Below are 22,448 nucleotides of genomic sequence, written 5' to 3'. Positions count from 1 at the left end.
ACAGATCAAACTCCAAATTGCACGAATGCATAAACTCGCTGTTCACCATTCACACACCTGAGTGAATGGTGTGCAGAGGCCTGGCTGTCCAAAGGAGCTTAAAGCAGCTGTTTCACATATCTGTTAAAGTGAACGTGAACTTGAACGCACAAAATAAAAGACAAGAACATGCATGATGCAACTGAACAACAATAAACAATTTTGAGTTCCCTCCTTTAATGGTCCAACCTGTGAGATTGAGAGAGCGGAACAAAGGCTGGTGAAGTCCTTTTGATGGTTTGGCGGGGGGGTGATGTACACTCGCTTTGCGTACTTCCAGTTGCTGTAAACTGACTAATAAAAGCTTGCCCCCTATGTGTGGATGCATATTACCTACAGTGCGGTGAAGGGCAAAATACTTTTCTTTTCAGGAATATCACAAAGACACAAGAAGAAAGAGGACCTGTTTTTGCTACATGAGTTTCTTATTACCATTTATACCTGAATTGCATTTTTTAGAACTGGATTTTTGTCATAATAGTAAAGAAACAATCATTTTTGGCCTGTAATTAACCATTTCCAAAAAATGAGTATAGGATTTCACTGATACTGGTGTAAGTAGTAAGACAACGGTTAGTAATCAGTACTACATACAGTACATATACTATATCTCTGTACTCTCTGAGGTACCACACCACCACTGTTACCAATAAAATACAGCTGAATTTTACTGCAAAAACAACAACTATATTACTGAACGAGCTGCTCAAACCATACTCTATTAAATATCTTGGAATGAATGTGTTGGTTAGACTAATATTCAACTGCAATTTGTAGATGAATGTTTGGATTTCTACACAACCATCTGAAAGTGTAAGCTTATGTTTATCCATGTTTATTATATATTGTGCATAATAGTAAACTGTCTATATCTGTATTAATGATTAATTGACATACTGTATTTGTAAGTGTGAATGGCATGTGTAAATCTGAGTATACTGACAAAAAAAATCAAAGAATTAACACAAAAAAATGAAAGAATAAGACAAAATAGTTAATACAGTATATTGTTAAAAAGTAAAAATTGAAATGGAACCTGATAACACTTTAATTACTGCATTTTATACAATTAGCTGTATATTGAAACAGAGAAGTCAAATAATAAAAACAACCAACAAAAAACTCCACATTTAACCCAGACATTTGTGGTGCCATGGGCCAAATTTGTCCAGCAGCCTCGCTTCATTTGTTACACAGTAAAATGCCCCACAGTGGGCTTAAGCTACTGTACATTTTCACACTATCCAGAATTCACAGCAGATCCATTGTGTGATAACTTCCATTGTGCAGTGTGAGCAAAGACATCAACTTAACAACTAAAACTGTTGCACTATTTTCCACTTTTTATGTCACAAATTGCCGTATATTAGTGCATGCCGGTCTTGACTGTGACTGAACGTGCACTGTGTTCTGTGCTTGATGTAAGTCATACTCACATCTAAAATCAATTCAGAATTCTATTATAAAGCACATCCTGAACTACATTTCTTTAGCAGGAAATTCCAGTAAGCTACTCCACCAATTCTTACCTTGATAACTTTGTTCTTACACTGTACCTATCTGGCTTGTAGCTTTTAAACAGAAACAAGCAAAATGCACCATCCTAACTGGCTAATGTGTTTTTCAACAAAGCAGCTGGTATCCAGTGAAATGTGATTAAGCAAATAGTCTGATATCTAAGAGTGTGTATTTGTAGAGGCAGCAAATTCAAATGCAACAAAACATACTGTACAGACTATGAGCAAGGCTCATAGGAAAACAGCACAAAACAAAAGCATAAGCATGACAATGAGTTGCACAGTAACTTAATATTAGGTACGTCATGTGACAGGGCTGAGGGGTAATATATTCAAGAGCTGATTTGCCATACAGTCATGACTACTTGTCTGGATCAGAAGAGCAGAATCCAGAAATGTACAGGTCAATAATCAGGTGGCAGTTAAGAGAAGGTAAAATAGCTTCTGAATGAAAGAAATGTGACAAACATCCTGTGTTCTTTAACCAAATTAGGTTCTCTGGCAGTTTAATTGTTATTATTAATTGATGAAATATGTTGTTTCCTGTATTGCTGTAGAGTGACTGAACCATATACACCTCTATCCTATACAGCAAGATGTAGTGAATATAGAGACACCTTTATTTTATATAGTATATATAATATATTTTATATATTTTATATATCTTTAATAGTGAAAGATCATAAAGTGAAATAACACTGTACGCTAAACACCAGATACACTGCAGCCTCAACGTAATCAATGCACTAAGGTGTCTGGGAGAAAATGGATTGAAAATTGCTGGAAAGATGGCAGGTCATTCGTTCTTGTCTCACACATAAAACCCAAAGCGCACTATGAAAAATCCATCTTGCCAGAAAAAAAAAAATGATAGTCAGTTAGTGAATGTCTCAGTGGCACATGGAACATCAACTGCTTCATTAGGACTCTCATGGTACAGCGAAGATGATTCGTCAGGAGGATTTTTAGGAAATTCAGCACAAACAGAGCAGCAGTGGCATCTCTTGGGGATTTTCACACTAGAAGCAGTAAATGCAAAGAGATCACATAGGAATGTAATGATGTAATGAGCTTGACCTTTTCCACAAGCTATTTTGGCGAGGTCAGCATACTAATTCAAGCTTATACAGAACAAGATAACAGAGCTTGCATTTGCAGGTGTACAGAAAGAATGCAAATGCTGAGGATTTGGGGTGAAACCTATATCAGGGAGAGTGTATTGTACTTAATTATATAAAAAAAAAAGGTTTGATGAGATTTTCCAATATGTTCAGCAGATTGCTGTGTTCAGGTATGTCAAAAAAGACAATAGAACATGAACGATGTGAAGAATTACTGATACTGATCTGCTTTTTGCATTTTGTATCTTCTTACTTATAATTTATTTAAAACATCTGAGTAGTAGTCAGAGTTACATTGAGCATAAAAAAGCAGCTTGTTAAGTAATAACTCAAATAGCTTTTCACCAGATGACCTCTAGAGTGCTATATGGATTACAAACTTTTGTAGGACAAGCCAGAAGCTAGCATCCCCCTGGTTCTCCTGGCAAAAAGCCAACAGGATTTTTCCACTGGTTTTTGAGTCATTGCAGAAAATAAACTCTATAATCAACAAAAAAGAAAGCCCTGTTCGGGGTCACAACAGCATATTGTCCAATCTTCTTATTTTGATTTTGGCACAGGATTTTCAACAGATGCCTATTTTATCCAGGCTTGGGACCGGCCCTGAAAGTTGAATGGGAATCAAACACAGATTTTTTTTGCGGCAAAAAGAGCACGAGAGCCTAATTCTGGTTTACCAGGGACACTTTCATTTATCAAGATAATCTTCACAAATAAACACACCACAAATTATTACATTTTAAAGCATAAGATGAATCATTAGAAGTAAAACTAAGACTACGCCATGGTCCCATGATATCAACATCATCACCACCACTAAACTTTAAACGGCATCAGAATCTAATTTGGAGGGATGCACTTTGATCTCTTTTTTAAATTAATTTAAACAGATGAAATAGCATGTGTAAAAACATGAGAAAAAACAAAACAAGGCTGTAGTAGATGAGTTTTCCTGTTCGGCGTGATGACTTTTCATATTAACCTCTGTAGTAGTCCCATTTAGCCACTTGTTAGCAATGACCTTTTTCAAGACACGTACAAGCTTAAAAGTTCCCTATGAGTTGGGTATTACTGATATATATTTTATTCGGTAGAATAAAAAGTTAAAATATCCTGTGCTTATGCACAGTCCTTATCTAGGGTATTTAACCAAAAGCTTATTCAAAAAAGCCATCGACTTCAGGGTGACAGAATTGGAGCCGCTAAAAAGCTCATGTCCGGATTTTAGGACTCATTCTTGCAGCACTCTAATAAATCTTATTTGAGTTATTTTATTTATTGGCCACTACTTTTCTCTTGAAGAACTTCTACTCAAGTCAGTGTCTTTCCAACACTGCCTAGAGCTGATGATTAAAGGTTGATGGAATAATAAAAACCTTCCTACAGAAATACATTACTCTGTGATAGGGTTATAGTTCAATAAACTCTGTGTATAATCTGGACGTGAGACTCAATACAATACATTTGCATTTCAAAATAGGAGAGAAAGAGACAGAAGAGATAAGCTAGGCAAGGTTGAAAAAAGTGTTAAAATCACTAGAATATTGAGATACTATTCAGAAAGAGAGAAGTATAGAAGGAGAAAAAAGTGAGAGTGGGAATGAAATCTAGAGTGGAGTCATGTGGTTCGGATCTGGAGGTGTGAAGATTTTGGGTGATGACACTATGACACTGCACTGAATCAAACACCAACGTTCTGAGCCACAAAAAAAAAAACATATGGAGATCTTTATCAATGTCCAGAGATTACGGTGCTGATCATTCATTTATTTTCAGCATTCCAAGTATACCAAACCAACCACACACCAAAAAATGAATTATTCCACAACACTCACAACATTCAAAGGAATCAGATGTTGCTAATGTCGTATCGCACACATGATTCAGCAGGCAACACTTAGGTAGTCTTTGACGTCCATTGTAGTCAGAAGTCAGAAAAACCTGACGCCCAGCATGGAAAAATGCACTAGTCAGAATTCCAAGTCAAGAACTCAGGCAAAATCCACCTGCCTGTGTTCTCTGTTATAAACACACCCAATGCTGTAACACAGATTTCCTTTTGATCATTTTCTACTTGCTTTCACTGGATAAGTATTTTTTATTTGGGGAAAGCGTCTAAAGGGTAGATTTCTATTGATTCTTGATGTTGAGTTCAGCCTAATTTTACTAAGATGATAAAACCATTTTTTTTTTTTTATAAAAAATGGTTTCATAAAAACATGTTTTCCCAGCAAAAATAAACAAATAAGTTGACTGTTCTTACTGTATATGTCCTTTTTCATTCCTAATTGTCTTCATGTTGATTAAATTCTGAGACTTGACATAAAACTTGACCTTGTTCTGGGCAACCATGCTTTTCTAAGCTGGAGAACATCGCTCAAAAATCTGGGAATCGACTCTTTTCCGAATACAATGAAATGTAGCATGATACTGTACCTGTATGAATAATAATAAGGCTTAATTGCCATGTTTGTTTGTATTCTTAAATGACTAATCAACTTGCAGCTAAAAAAAATGTATCAGTCATCAACATTCACCTGATCTGTTTTTGTTTCTGGTAAAGTTTAGAATAAACTTGCGTATTCTTTCAGGTCTATTCATGAGATTTCTTAATCACATTTCACTGGATCAAGAAATTGTCTGTAACATCAAGACCTAAAAAATGCAGGTGTCAAGATTTTAAAACAACCATGATGCCAGAATAAATAAAGTACTTAAAGTGTGCTTGTACTGTATGCATCTTGTATGTGAGTGAAACGTGAAGGCATTGATGCTTACAATGTTGATAAAGCCGCAGTGTAAAATATTAATGATAAAAAATAAATATCAGTGGTTTAATATGTAATAAACTACGATTAAAACAAACTTGAGAGGTAATAGAAAAGTTGCAACAATTCTATGTAAGATATGAGAATATTTAAATAATTTTGGAGGTGGTTTAGGAATGAAAAAAAAAGTGGTCTTTTAGAACTATAAAATCCTGGGTCACAACTGTGTTGATTCAGATGTCACGGCTTCGTATCACGGATTTGTTTTTTTTTTTCAATAACATCTGATCCTAAGCCCTTTGTGTTTGCCAGTATGAATTGTTGATTAAAAGGTTTTTCCCCCACAGTGGTCATGCAGAGCCATGAGTGAAACATGGTTGGACACCGTTTCTGATCACTTTTCTGTGTAGAAAGATAACCAGTGCCTATAACCTGTTCGACAAACAAAGAGAGCATTGTCATGTTTCCAGTTAAGAGCTCTCTTGAAGGGTTTATAAGCCAAAATACATTTAACCAAATGTAATGAGTCAATCATTTGTGTTACATGAGCAAATGTAACCATAAGTCCCATAGGCCTGAATCAGAAGGCCATCTGTATGCTGCATATCTTTAACCTTATTTGACAAGACAAATTCAAATCTATGATCTGTTTGCCCTTAACTTCCAGCATTTACTTAGATGATGCACTCATAGGTTTGTGTGATTGGTTTCAGAGACTTTTACTTACATCTGTGTCTGGCCCCTTGTCAGCTCCTGGACAGGAGAATGAGACGAACTCATGGCACCTTTTGTGCACCACAAAACAGCACACTGCAAAAAAAAAAAAAAAAAAAAAAAAATTATATGAGTTTTATAACACACTGGATGATATTGAAATGTCAAAAACATGCACAAGAAGCATGCACAGTCTGTAATATTAGGTGGAGGATCATTCCTATGCTCATCATCAACAGGTTGCCTTTCATCTTGCCCTCATAAATAGGCCAAAAGACATCCCGATGCTCCAGTTGACAAAAACGGGATGAAAAAAAAATTCGATTCACGGTTTTGTACGGTTCTGCAGAAGTGTAGCTAATGACAGCTCCAGAGATAGTTCTGTCATCTTGTATTTTGTCTGCTGAAATTGCAAGATGCTAACATGCTTTCTCTTACTCTCTCTATTTCTTTATTTCACTCTCTCTCTCTCTCTCTCTCTCTCTCTCTCACACACACACACACACACACACACACACACACACACACACACACACACACACACACACACACACACACAAAAAAAAACCCATTTAGACCACAAATACCATGTACAGTATGTAAGTTCACTATTCTAGCTATTACTGAACAACTCTTTGATTCTGGATGCTGACTGCAAACAGAACAATTATACATTTCTTAACTAGATTGCCATAGATTTATCTATTTTCAAAGTATTTTAAGTAACCAACTTTGTGGTGATGCACTCGATGCCTATTCCATAAAAATCTACTTATCTACTGTCAAAAATCTACTGTCAACTTATTCATATTTTCCCTAAAGTTAATCTGTACAGTGATTTTCATTTCAGTCTGTAAATAATGTACAGTAAAAGCTTTGTATATGTATATCCATATGTATATTTATTCTTCATATTCATGATATTTTTGAGTATTTTTGAGGCTTGTGTTAATTCCTAGAACTCCCCGTGGCTCTTGTGTTGTGGCTGTGTTAAATTTTCGCTTTGAGGGATTAAATACTACTCTACTGTACTCTACTCCACTCTACTCTACCCTTCTCAACTCTACTCCACACTACTCCAGTCTACTCTTGTGGGTTCGAGTCTCGGGCCGGCCACGACTGAGGTGCCCTTGAGCAAGGCACCAACCCCCCCAACTGCTCTCTGGGCGCCGCAGCATAAATGGCTGCCCACTGCTCCAGGTGTGTGTTTACGGTGTGTGTGTGTTCAGTGCTGTGTGTGTGTGCACTTTGGATGGGTTAAACACAGAGAACAAATTCTGAGTATGGGTCACCATACAGTACTTAGCCGTATGTCACGTCACTTCACTTTAACTAATCTACTCCAGTCTACTCCACTCTAATCTACTCCAGTCTACACTACTCGTCTCAACTCTACTCTAATCTACTCCAGTCTACTCCACTCTAATCTACTCCAGTCTATACTACTCTAATCTACTCCAGTCTAATGTACTCCAGTCTACTCTACTCTAATCTACTCCAGTCTACTCCACTCTAATCTACTCCAGTCTACACTACTCGTCTCAACTCTACTCTAATCTACTCCAGTCTACACTACTCGTCTCAACTCTACTCTAATCTACTCCAGTCTACTCCACTCTAATCTACTCCAGTCTACACTACTCGTCTCAACTCCACTCTAATCTACTCCAGTCTATACTACTCTAATCTACTCCAGTCTAATGTACTCCAGTCTACTCTACTCTAATCTACTCCAGTCTACTCCACTCTAATCTACTCCAGTCTACACTACTCGTCTCAACTCTACTCTAATCTACTCCAGTCTACACTACTCGTCTCAACTCCACTCTAATCTACTCCAGTCTATACTACTCTAATCTACTCCAGTCTAATGTACTCCAGTCTACTCTACTCTAATCTACTCCAGTCTACTCCACTCTAATCTACTCCAGTCTACACTACTCGTCTCAACTCTACTCTAATCTACTCCAGTCTACACTACTCGTCTCAACTCTACTCTAATCTACTCCAGTCTATACTACTCTAATCTACTCCAGTCTATACTACTCTAATCTACTCCAGTCTAATGTACTCCAGTCTACTCTACTCTAATCTACTCCAGTCTACTCCACTCTAATCTACTCCAGTCTACACTACTCGTCTCAACTCTACTCTAATCTACTCCAGTCTACTCCACTCTAATCTACTCCAGTCTATACTACTCTAATCTACTCCAGTCTAATCTACTCTAATGTACTCCACTCCACACTACTCGTCTACTCTACTATTCCCAACTCTACTCTACACTTCTCCAGTCTACTCTACCCTGATCTACTCCAGTCTACTCTACTGTAATGTAATCCAGTCTACTCTACCCTGATCTACTCCAGTCTACTCTACTGTTATGTACTCCACTACACACTACTCGTCTACTCTACTCTTCCCAACTCTACTCTACACTACTCCAGTCTACTCCACTCTACACTACTCGTCTCCATTCAACTCAACTCCACTCTACTCCACTCTACAACCTGCATCCACACCGTCCTGTTCTGGATAAGGTTAGTGTGCACCAGCTATAAAGCATATAATACAAAATAAATAAATACATCACATCAAGTCATAATTGACCTATTCATAAAGCAAAAGATAAACAAATATAAAGACTTTTTATTACTTGATTTTCATTAAAAAGAGGTCAGTTAATATGAGAGAGCTCAAAACACCATCATCCAGATTCATAATGTCATTTAAATAATCTGCTCTATTTATTTTATTATTCATAGTGTTGTACTCCCATATTAAAATGTAGAGTTTCTATAGGAAATGTGTAAAGTTTGGCAGGCCTGCAGATATGAGCACTGGTATAACCTTTGGAAGTGTTTTGGTTTGGTATCACCAGTAATGTTTTTACCAGTGCAAATAGCTTTCATTAGTAGGAACTCTGGAAATCCCTCTAAAGCTACCTGAGAATGACAATGACACACACACACACACACACACGCACACACACACACACACACACACACACACACAGATCAATCAACAGCCTACAGCTCCACTATAATAAGTGAGCCACACACATTAGACAGGATGTGAGTAATCTGCCCATAAAAGTATAACTGACACGTTTTATTGAAGTTAATGACAGGCCTTGTTTTATTAACAGCAAATAGAATTTGGCATAGGCCTAAAATGAAAAAATATGTTTAATTGGACCTTTGAGAGCAGTGCTGGGATTCAACAATTATATTCCAATAGGTGCATGAAGTCTCTTTTTCTCTCTATAAGTATATACACTACCACCTGGGCAGACCAGAGAGCACAGATTGATTTGAGTGAAACAAAAATGAATAAAAGTGTGTATGTGTCTAGAGGAGTGGGAGAGTGTGTGTTAAAATATCACAGCTTGACCTTTCCATATTATTTTCTTCAACCTCTCTGAATATTGAATCACATTTATTGCAGAATGACTAATCATTACTGCCAATCAATATCACATGCCATCAGTCTGATCAAACCCATGATCTTGGATCCTGCTGCAACACAGCAAACACATAGGGTTTTGTTTTGGGTGTGAAAGAGCAGGAGACATTGAATTGGATGATGATTTTGGACTGAAGGTTTGTAAGTCTGAGTGACTGAATAGGAGCTCATCAATCCAACAGGTCTATAAAGCAATGCTAGAAGATGATAGAAAATGCTACAAGCATTTTTTTCAATTTTTCTTGGCTTCTGCATAGCTTATATGTCATTTTACATATTTTGAATGTTCAGCTATATTATGTTATATCCAGAGACATTAATACATTAATAAATCTCTGTAGTCATCTTTCCTGTTTTTTAAAAGATTAAATTTCTCACTGGCCAAAATACAAACAAACTATGATATCATGAAACGAGCGTGACACAGACTCACTGATATTACAATATACTGTATAATGACAACATAAAACATGACTTAAACCAAAATCTGAATCCGGTGCAGTCACATCAAATCAAGTAGCTTTTATTGTCATTTTAACTATATATATATATCTGAATGAAACAACGATTCTCCAGAACCATGGGGATTCATAAAACAACACAGAGCTGCAGACTTAAAGTTATTTGTCCTAGCCACATAAAGACAGACAACAGAAACACTACAGGTCAGATATATAAAACAGCACTGACCAGTATACATTCTGTAACTCAGCATTTGTGCAAAATAAGAGGATTTTAAACATCTAGCAGTCACAAACTCCACTAGCAGTAGCTAGAGACAAGCGCAGGGATCAGGACTGGAGGCCTGGACTTTGCAGCAAGCCGACGTTGTGAAGCTCCTCCAAAACATCATCATGCAGGTTGACTACTGCATTATTTCTGTACTGTGTTGGTCTGGCAGTCATATACATGAACATGCTTCCTCTGGATGTAAATAGCACAATTTTGGATTCAAAGTGGCTGCTGCATGCTACTGTCACACAGCCAGCTTGGATCTCTGACTCATGATGTGTGTCAGGTGAGATCCAGTGGAGTGATGGGAAATTTCAGCGTATTCGTCACAACCGTAAAAGAAGTAACAATTCAACCAAACCTTTATATATATATATTTAACTTTCAGATGCCTAAACTCATCCAAAGTGAATTCAAATGATTACAGAACAAACATAATTACTATCTATACAACAACATCTTGAATTTATAAAAAAATTAAAAATTTAAAAATAAATAAATAAATAAAAGAGGATAAAAGTGTGGATTTTCTAAATTAACTTTACAGAATGAAATCTTTAACTTAATATACACACTCTACATCCACTTGTATTACGAAGATTATGATCACATTCAAAAATGTAAAGTACATTTTAATGTTTTTTTAATGTTAATACATCTCATTTTCCTCAGTTACTACTAAGCTGATTTATAGGAAACAGTGAACATAACAAATATGACTGAACATAAAGTACTCTTCTTCATGGACCAGGGTGCTAAAACATTTAGCTGCTGGTAAAAGGAAAAGGCAACAACAGACATTCCCAGAAGTCAGAAGCGCCTAATAAATATGTGTAACAACACACATTTACATTTGTTCCTCTGGCATTATTTTTTAACCAAAAACAAGCTTACAAGCAGTTGGCTGAAACTATGTATAAAAGCAAGTGCAACTGTAGGTGATGGTCCAAATCTGATTAGCATATCAGAAACCGGGCAAGTATACTGTAGAGTGCATGTAGAGTGCATTTATATAGTGGCTTATTGTAGATTTGAATAAAGAGATCGAACAAAGAAAATGAGCCTGGTTATTAAAAGTGGATGATTTATGAGAATACTGATTAGGCAATATGTGTGGATATTGGTAATACACGTAGTTATAAATTGTTATATAAGTTCAAATAATAACCATTATTAAAATACAATTCCAGCTTTCATAAGAGCAGAGTACTCAAGCTTGCTGTTTCTCACAAGAGGAATGAGGAATTTGCAGGATCAGAAATTCCATCAAAAACAAGTCAACAGATTTTAGATTGTTTATAATCTAAAGATGTTTGATTTTAGATGATGTACCTCGAAGTAGGTCTGGGAATTTTCTTTGGTTACTGGACCGGTGGAGTAAAGTAAGTAATATGAGTTTACGTAGGTTAACATCATCAGCAGTGACTGAATTAACAACACAAGCTGGTGGTTTGGTCTTCAGATAAGAAGCGCCTGGGTGATAAGAGCTCCATAACAGCTGTCCATGTACTGTTACCCCAAGGTAACCTGGAGGACCTCCACAGAGAACAAGGTCAAACTTGATTATATTAACAATAGAGAAATAAAGAAATTGAGAGTGAAAAATCATCTGGGTCTGCGGCAGACATGTCCGCTTTAAAGAAGGACGGGTAGAGTTAGGTGTCCTTATTGTATCTATGGTAAGATAAAATGCTAAACTGCTTCTCTGAATGTCTTCAGTCATTGGGTGGGTGGACAAACATGAGAGAGTCATATTTAAGAGTACTGTGTGCCTTATTCTGCTGATTTAGGACATTTGTTGTAATCAGCGCTCTTGCAGAATGCAGTATACAGTAGCTCACCCACATGGACGTGAAATCTGGAGTGGAAAAACAAACACAGATAATCAGAGAGAGAGAGAGAGAGAGAGAGAGAGAGAGAGAGAGAGAGAGAGAGAGAGAGAGAGAGAGAGAGAGAGCGGGCGCGCAGATGTACCGCTTAATCCTTTCTGTCACAGACTCAAACAGTGAATAAACCTGTCAGGGGCTAGACACCCTGATCCACCCTGATCCTCTATCTCCCTCTCTCTCTCTCTCTCTCTCTCTCTCTCTCTCTCTCTCTCTCTCTCTCTCAGCCCTACTCCATTCATCTTGTGTGTGTTGTTCCAAAGGTTTAAGAGTAATTTCAATATGATTCACTGGTGTTACTGTAAGGCAGTGACCCACTTGTCCTCTGGTGCAATAAGTAAAGTGTTTTATACATTTGTGAAATGTGAACAAATAAAAAGGCAGCAAAAAGTCACACTTTAGTAGATCTAACCTGTTTTTCCCAGGTACCGGTGCTCTAGTATATGCAACAGAATGCATAGTGATAACTGCACTTCAAATTCAAATTCAGATTTTACTTGTCACATACACAAACATACACAGTACAATCACAGTGTAGATCACAGAGGCTTCTATAAAACATCTGCCTGCCAGTACATCTGTATTAACTGCAGGTTTGCCCTTGATGAGTGTGTTTGTCTGGGTTTTCATCATGATACTGGATTTGGACCTAGTTCCAAAAAGCCCACAGAAAGCAACTGTGGAGACTTTTTTTCTCAGTGATACACAAACACACATGAAAGTGCATGAGGCACGCAATATCCAGTTTGTGTCAATTATACTCAAGTGGCCTTTTCAGCTAGTAAATTGAATGATGAAGACCAAGGCAGCCAGCCTTCCTCCGCTAATGACATGTTTACCACCATGAAGGATTCGCATTAATGATGGATTTAGTGCTCAGAGCCTATAATGTGTTGGCTCCAATAACATGAGTAAGGTTGGGGAGTGCCAGAGATGTTAGGATTAATTACCGCGGGCTTTGTTTCCGATGCTGGAGAACAACTCGTAAAAAGTCAGTCAATAAAGAGCAGCTTACAGAGCCGTAAGCAGTCTAACAAGCATTTCACCTCTGCATCTCCCTCGCTTGCACTCAGAGACATTGAAGCAGTGATTAGCCATGGCCAGTCTAGCTTGACTGAAAACCTTTAGCCTTACTTTTACCAAATTGCCTCAGTGCTCAAAAACAATGGGCCACACACACACATTCACACACACATTCACACACAGAAGTGACGAGTGGCAAGAGTGTTGGATGATGTAATTTGCATTAAGGACTTTTAATTAAAATGATAAGTAGAAAGAGACACACAGAGAGAAAGAGCGAAAGAGATCCTCTGTCTGTAGTGACAGCCTTGAGAAAAACATCTCTGACGCACAAGCAATAAAGCTTGGGTTACTGCCTTCTCTGCCACAGACAATTCCAAACACACATACACCCACATGCAGATGTACATACGAGTACATGTGCAAGCACACACACACACACACACACACACACACACAGACCTCTGGCAGTATCACAGCACTCTGTGTTGATTGATGATCCTGCCTTTTTTATAATGACAGGCAGAAAACAATAAGTCCTTCTGTGTCAAATTCTCGTCAAACTTTCATGGGACTCTTGGAGCATCCTGCTTTAGCTCACAACATAAAAAGAGAGAGCAAAGTTGAACCAGGGTGTAGCTTACTGGCCACGCTGTCACTTTATCCCTCTTTCTACTCCCGCTGCCATGGAGATAGACTGGCATGTTACATGCCCAAAGCAAGTGCACCTCTGCAATTAGAGCTGGCCCTATAGATAGCCTGCCTCTAAACTGATAAACAATTCAGTGTGAGAAGACAGGCTTCGCTTTGACCTTGTTGCAGAATGTTCCACACGCCAAAAAGCAAGAGTACGAGTGAGTCAGATTGGACACCCATTCACACAGGGAACACACACTGCACACACTCATAACAGTCATGATGATGTAGAACACCTGTTTATGGTGTTTAAAATCTATCTTTAAAGCACAAGGATCAATGGACCCAAAGGTATCCATGAGCTTGAAACACTAAGAAATGCACATTATATTTCCTATTGCTCACAATGAATTAGGCTTTGTTCATTTATAAACTTTGCAGAGGGGTTAAGAGGGATGCCTTTTCTCCAGAAACTGCACTATAAATCAACCCTGTGTCTTCTGGAAACCAAGAAATTGATCTGAATCCTAGACAATTTTCCAAGAATGTAAATTTACTTACTTTTCTCAGATATTTAATTTCACATCAGACAACAGCACACATGCATCACCATGATATGTTCTCTATTTTTAGTCTTTAGACTGTTATTAGAGGGTCTAGTACTTTGCTTCACAAAATGTAGATAAAAAAAGACCTGCAGTAAGAGACTACTGATGGCATTGCAAATGACATTGTAGAAAAGTTGAAAGATGAAAAAATTTCCATTTCAGTGAATTTATAAGTGTCACAGTCAAAAGTTTATTATGGGATGTGGGAGCTTATGGTTGAAGAATTGGACTACTGATCGGAAAGTCCCAGGTCAAATAACAGGTCCACCGAGCTGCCTGTCTGTGTCCCTGAGCAAGGCCCTTAACCATCAATTGCTCCATCGTATAAAAAAAGGAAAAAAAAAAGTGTCTGCTGTGGATAAGGGGGTCTGCCATATGCCGAAAATTAAGTATATTATCTGTGGCACAATAAACAAGTGCTTGACCGATTATTGTGAGATTATCGTAGACATCTGGGGCCAAGAGTCCATGAGAGGGGTCAGCATTACTTTCTCCTCTGTCAATCTGGGGAACACCGGTCGACTCTGCACCATTTGAGATGTGTGAGGTCATGAATGAAGAAGAGGGCAGATTGCACTTTCATCCAAATGTTCAGCTGTGCTGAGCCATGCTGAGTAATGAGCAGTCTGAAAGCAGCCTTCACATGGCTTGGAGAAACCACATGCTAGCCTTCACCTCCCTAGCTGGCAGAAGGGCTGTTATAGGAGAGAGCTAGCTTGCGGGTGGGAATCAGCAAATGACAAAAGTGGGAGAAAATCACAAATCTTCTTTTTAAGTATGAGTGGTTTTACTTTTGTCAAATTTTTGTATACTCGAGACAGCTCTGGAGAAGATGCTGATCAGCACAAGGTTGCATGTGTGTGTGTGTGTGTGTGTGTGTGTGAAGGTTGGTGTTTTCATCCATGAGCTGACACAGTTTTGTGCAGGTCTTTAATCCTTTCTCCTGGGAGCATGTGTCGTCCCTCTGTCCCTTGACACATTAAGAGAAACTGACACCTGGCTGCCTCCCTCCCTCACTCCCTCTCTCTTTCCCTCACTTCCCTTCTCTCAGTCCCTCTCCTCCACTCTCTCCACCAGGACAAGTCACCAGGACATCTACACTTGTCAACACTCTCTCTCTTTCTTACTTTTGCTCTCAGCGACCCTGCTAGCAAGCAGCACTTTGGTTTGTTGAACACACAACATTTAGATAGTAACATGGGTATAAAAAGTCTCAAAGGTTCTCAAATTTATTCTACCAGGGAGTTGTTTTAGTGTAAAAGCAATTCACTGACAGACTCCTACTAAACGCAGCAATGATTACTTTAGTTTTATTAAAATTGTACTTAGAGTCAATATTCAAGCTTGTTTTAGGTAACTGAGATTTAGATGCTTGCTTAGGATGAACAGCTTTCATTGTTCTAACATTTGGTGTAGAACAATTAGATATTCATGAATAAAACTATGAACTACACTTAATTAGAGTGAGCTGTAAAAATGTCAAGACCTCTGTTTGGCATCTAAGTAGTAGCTCATTTAGTTGTAAGCATAATATGCAAAATCAATGCTATTTTATAAACTGCTGAGCAACGAAGGTAGACTGTTAATTTAACGAGGTTTGCACTTATTAATGTGAAAAATACCACTAGGACTATCCAAGCAGCAGTATACAAAAAATAAACAGGCTTGTTTTATGTTAATTTCAGTACCTACCATCTTCTCATTCATAAATCACTCTAGTCTTTTTTTTTATTTTTTCATTTTTAAATTGCCTCTTGCTTTGATGTTCCATTGTATTACATTTGACAGCAAAGAAAAATGAGCTTAAAGGCTTGTGCTTATTTTGAAAGTAGTGGTCTAGACAATATTAGTGGAAACAAAATCCATCTTGGGCACTTCTATTTGGAGGCTGATTTGCATAAATGAATGGAGTGCTCAGAAAATCAACTTAAGCAGCCCCCTAACTCATCTCTGAGTACAAGTAACATTCCCCGCATAAATATTGACAACGTTTGAATTCTAAAAACAACCCTCTGTGAATATTGATTGACAGTGATATCTATCATTGCTTTTTAAAAATCTTACTTTCCAGTTTAATATGCCTGCAGCACAGGGAACAGATTGCATATATCTATGGCTCTCACAAAGACAACCATTATTACTATACCACTACTGTATGTCTAGTAAGTGAAGTGACATACGGCTATATATGGTGACCCATACTCAGAATTCGTTCTCTGGATTTAACCCATCCAAAGTGCACACACACCACAGTGAACACACACCGTGAACACACACCCGGAGCAGTGGGCAGCCATTTATGCTGCAGCGCCCGGGGAGCAGTTGAGGGGTTCGGTGCCTTGCTCAAGGGCACCTCAGTCGTGGTCGGCCCGAGACTCGAACCCACCTGTGATGGGGTGAATCTCTATCCAGGCTGTCCCCTGCCTTGTGCCCTAGACATGTGGGATAAACTCTAGGTTCACCATGGCACTGTGTAGCAGTACAGAAAATAAATGGATGGATGGATGGATGGATGGATGGATGGATGGATGGATGGATGGATGGATGGATGGATGGATGGATGGATGGATGGATGGATGGATGGAAATTGGATTTTTGGAATTTTTGGGGGATTTTCCCTGTAAAGCTGTATTTATATAAATTATTTTCCTTACATTTGCTGGCTGATTAAATTGTACACAAATAACATATAGAAAAGCATATGCAACTAATCTAATTCTAAACTAATTCGTTTAATCCTCTTCAGTAAATGTTTTATCCTGGTCATTGCCAGGGTGTATATGAAGCCTATTCCAGGAAGACTGGCAATGAGATGAGAATACACCATGCAGGGAAAGCCAGTCCATCCATCACGGAACCTGGTGGAATCCCACACAGGCATGAGGAGAACATACAATAACATAACCAATTAACATAACAAAACCAAGGAGGACATACAATTCCATGCATTCCAACTCCATACAGACAATTACTCAAACTCAGGATCAGATCCAGGATTCTGAAAGTGCTGCGCCACTGTGGCTCTATAATAGCATGCAGCATTGTGCATTTAGTATTACATTTCATAAATTATGTTAACTAGAAAAGTTAAAATGACAAGTCTTACAGTAATTTTCTTGTGGGAAGGGCACCTTGTATAAAGCCATGGTAGCCAAATGGCAGAGCAACACACTGGTCAAAAGCTTTGACATTAGCGTGCCCAGCTCTATGAGCTCTAATAACTATGGAAGAATTTTCTGGAAAGTTTCTAAATATAGGCAACTTAAACAGACAGCCTGTTTTTCCTGTGCACTTCTTGGCTACAAGGATAATGATCGTGTACAAGCAGTGGGACGACACTTCAGAAAGTAATCTGATGGCAAACATTAGTGTTGTCTTTTGTTCCTAATTTAGAGGATACCCAATGAGTCACACTTCACCAGTAGAAAATTGTTAGCCATTACAGCAGTCAAGTCTGGGCTCTGTTTGTTATAGCTAAAGTGACAGAACGCTATATGGGGATTGCCATACGCATACGCCATTACCACACACATTCACACAAAACACACTTTTCCAGAAATACCTAGATACTAAGCCTGAAGTGAAAGTCGAAAGTCATATTGCTTTTCCTAAATCTTCCTACCATTATTTGTAGTATGGCTCTATTTAAAGTATTAGAAGCTGAATGAAAACAGGAAGTGCTGGGAGTACATTCTGTTCCCCTGGGAGGTTCTTTGCTTAAAGAGATCTAGATATTTTTTCTATTATCTATGATTATTTCCTCTCTTGGCTAACAAGTCTCAATTTAAGAAAAAAACAGCAAAACAAAACAAACAAACAAACAAAACACACAACCTATAGGTTATACAGTGGTGCAGTGGTTCGCATTGCTCCCATGTCTCTGAATTGATTCTGAACTGATTAATGTCTCTGTGGAGTTTTACATTCCTTTTGAGCTTTCTCTGCCTTTCTACAGCTTCTTCCATTCAAGCCAAGTAAAATGACATTTTAGCTTCAAAGCATTCAACAAACAAACCATTCCAAAGGTTTTCAGAGGCCAAAAATTGACTTTCTCCCAGATTTGGGGTGTCCAAGTTCAGCATTAAATTTCTTTGTCATATAACAGTGGTGGTTTATGGCTCATAAAAAAATAGACAATGAGAGCTTTAAGTCTGTGTAGCTTTAAAGTCTTTCTGTTTTTACCTAGCCAATTAGATGACATATATTCAGAAAAAAAACATCTCTTTGATGCCCCAAGTGCTTTATAAGCATCTAAAATCTGAAAGTGTTATTGCTTAAACCCCACGGCTCCACCTGCTTCATCTTCAACCACTAAATTCTGTGTAAGGTTATCCCAGAGGTAAAAATATATCTCTAGAACCTTTAATATAAATGTGTTGCCTCAAGTTCCTCAATGTTTTTACCTCTGTTGGGATAAACTTTTGTAGGTAACTCCACATCTTCTCTTCACTACTTAATCCCTTGGCTCCATCTGCTTTATCCTCCCAGACTACTGAAGACTTTGCCTTCTTTTACAATGCGAATATTCAGAAAATCTGCCAGACCTTCATTTCTACCCTGATTATGCATTCATTGCACAGCCAGGATTCCCCTACTTCTTCGTTGTCACATTTTATCCCTTTTCAAGTCATCCAATCTTGCAGTCCTATCACTTGCCCACTACACTTATCCCTTCCACTGTGCTCCAGACCATCTCACAAGACCTTCTGCCCTTCATCACCACAATCATAAGTAGATCCATACAATCTAGTCATGTTCTAACTACCTTCAAGAGAGCAAGGGTTATTCCCATCCTGAAGAAACCTGCTCTGGATACATCAGACATCAGCAACTACAGATTGGTATAAATTCACTTATTTCTTTCCAAAATTCTTGAAGACATAGTTTATAATCTGTGTATCTCTTACAGAACAAATTCCAAGATCCCAACCAATCTGGTGTCAAAGCAGCACATTCCACACAAACTTCATGCTTCTAGTTCAGCCAAGCTGTAATCTGTCCTCATCAGCATCAACCTTTTGGCAGTATTTGATACAATCAACCACAAACCTATCTTGTCCACCCTCAGGAGTCTTGGAATTCATGGAGCAGCATGGGAACTGTTTGCTTCCCACCTGGAAGGTTGCTCATTTCAGGTGGCTCAACATCTGTTCCACCAGGCTCTCCACTGGTATGTGCTTGGTCATCTACTGTTCTCCCTCTATACTCACTCTCTTGGCAAAATTATATCCTTAAATGGGTCCTCTTATTAGTGCTATGCTGATGACACTCAGCTTATCTTCTCATTCCCTTCCTCAGATACCACAGCTTCTGCTCGGATCTCAGCATGTCTGGCGGACGTCTCATTATGGATGACTGCTCATCACCAGTTCAGGATCTTGCGATGTACCTAACTCTCTGATTTTCTCTTCGGCCACTGCTTGGAACCTTGGTGTAACAATGGACAATAAACTGTTCTGTCGGTTTCTTCTGTACAACATCAGCTGCTCAGGTGCCTGTTCAGTCTCTGGTCATTTCGGGAGTACTGCAACTCTCTGTTGGCAGGTCAAACTTCGAATGTAATTCGTCCTCTGCAAATGATCCAAAATACAGATGCACAACTTGTTTTCACCCTGCCAAAGTTCTCACACACCACCACACTGCAGAACTGCTTTAACTGCCTTCCAAAGACTGCACATCAGATTCAAATAATGCTTGCCTACAAAGCCAAAATGGACCCTCATACCTTAAATCACTCCTTGCACTGCTCCACACTCCCTCTGATCTACTAGCACTGCTCGACTGTTCCCACCGTCTCTCAGAAAAAAAGAGAATTGATCCTCTGTTCTGGGACCTAGGTGGTAGTATAATCTTCCCTTAGATGTCCAATGGTATCCTAAATCTGTAATATCTGAAATATGTATTCAATGATTGACAGGGATGAAATATGTATTCACTGTTGTCTGTCGCTCTGGACAAAGGCGTCTGCCAAATGCAGTAAAAGTAAATGTAAATGATTAATTTAATTATTCCTGAATGGAACAAAAAGGGATCTATAATGCCAGAACATTTCAATCTCTCTGGATTTATGAGCCATCTAATAAACCTTCCAAAGTTATCCTTCCAAAGTTTCCCTTCCAGCTTCATCTTGGGCTTCTTCCTCTTCTCATACAAATCCATTTATTCACATATTGCTGGCCGTGTAACTCTACATCAATGCTAATTCACAGATGGGTCATGTTTACCAATCTAAATGAGTGCTGTGTTTATGACCATTTCCCTTTTGTAAACTTGGTACATTTATCATAAGAGTTAAAGGGCTTTATCTTTGTTCAGTAAATATTTCCATTTATGGCATTTGACTGACTTCCTTATCCAGAGAGACTTACAAAAGTCTTTTGAAGCCTCCATCAATACATAATTCATCATGACACTGGTTCACTAGGCCACAGACTAAGAATACTATCAGTGCACAAACTCTATTTGGAAGGTAATTATAGTAATAAAAGCAAACATGCAACACACTTTTTTTTTAAATAAAATGTTAATTTAAGGAATACATTAGTAAGTACCAAAACATAGGAGAGCCTTTATGCATGTCTTCCTTGTAGCCTGACAGATGATGGTCTCGGTTGATTGCAGATTGTAATAAGAGCTTTGATGTAAATGGATGCTGGTCTGATGTTTTAAGTCTGATGTGAGAAGCTACAGAAAGCTTGTAAAGGAAGTTGCAATGGAGTGGTAAAGGACAATTTAGAAAGATTGAAAATAAGTTATGTTATATCACTGCATTCTGGATTAGTTGCAGAGGTTGAATGGTGTTTAAAGGCAGCACTACCAAAATGAGTTGCAGTCTTGAAATGACAAGAGATTGAACAAGCACCTGAGTGACCTCGGTGGATAGAAATGAACGAACCCTTCTGATTTTGTAAAATGAAATGGATGTGATTGTGTCAGTTTAGCAACATAAAACAAAAAGTACAATTGATTGCCCTTGGTTACTGCAAGGATGTGCACAGTGACCTAAGTTGAGATCAGAGAGTAGTCCAGAGAGATGACAAGACTCTGACGTGGGGATGAATCACCTGGGAGAAACAGCAGTTCAGTTTGTTTTTTTTTTGCCAACATCATCTTCTGCTTATAGGTTATAGGAGACAATATGCTTTTGAGAAACACTTAACTGGGGCAGTGGTAGCTATATGCGAATAAGGAATTTCACTGTGCTGTAATGTATACATGACACAAAAAAGGCTTCTGTACTGAAAGCCTTGAGCACCCATGAATTGTATAGAACAGTAGGACGATCTTAGCTGTCCATCAAAAAAGGAGGAAATAGTAAACAATAAGCAGCAAGCAGGGACAATTTGATGAGGATTGCAAATGTCTGCAAATGAGGATTATGATGTTGCAGTTTTTACTGTCGCTATAAAGGACCACACTGTATAAAGGGGAAATTATATTGACTATTACATGATTCAAGGCTTATTCAAGGCTCAAGCCACTCATCTCTACGACTCAGTTGTTAAAATAACTTCATTCCAACGTTGTAAGCTCCTTCACATGCAGTGGAGGTGGGTGAATGTATCAATTTCAGTCAGTGACCTTTTGGGATATCTTGCTCCCATCTCACAAAAGTTCTATCCAAAGCTGTAAAGATTTCACAACTCGGTTCAGAAGAAAAAAAAAGAAATCTGGCTCTCTGCTATCTGTCAGTCATGCCAGGTGTGATCTAATTGGTTTAAGCAAATGATGGCCTCTAAACCCTTTTGATGTGTTTCAGCATGCCACTAGTCATGACGCTTGGATATGATACAGCACGACAACTAGTGAGATCGGAGTGGAAACCTCTGCAAGATGCCAGGATATCTCATTAGGGCAAACTTACTACAATCTGACTGAACTGCTAAGCAAACACAGATTGTGGTAGGGTAGGACATTAATTACGGCGTAGTCATAGCAA

The 22,448-nt window shown here is 38.4% G+C and overlaps 1 protein-coding gene across 3 annotated transcripts in view; it reads right to left on the bottom strand.

Moving 5' to 3' along the window:
- The window catches only part of prkcab (protein kinase C, alpha, b), a 135,870-nt gene that overhangs the window by 71,262 nt on the left and 42,160 nt on the right, over positions 1-22,448 (bottom strand). For 2 of the 3 annotated variants that reach the window (XM_027141365.2, XM_027141366.2), the window contains exon 3: positions 6,173-6,255. The exons of the other annotated variant lie outside the window; for it this stretch is intronic. In XM_027141365.2, the coding sequence (XP_026997166.1) occupies positions 6,173-6,255 (83 nt within the window). The remainder of the gene's footprint in view (positions 1-6,172; positions 6,256-22,448) is intronic. 3 annotated transcript variants of the gene reach the window in all.

Source organism: Tachysurus fulvidraco, chromosome 15 (assembly GCF_022655615.1).
Source record: "Tachysurus fulvidraco isolate hzauxx_2018 chromosome 15, HZAU_PFXX_2.0, whole genome shotgun sequence".
Classification (NCBI taxonomy): Eukaryota; Metazoa; Chordata; class Actinopteri; order Siluriformes; family Bagridae; genus Tachysurus; species Tachysurus fulvidraco.
This window is presented reverse-complemented; position numbering and strand designations above follow the sequence as displayed.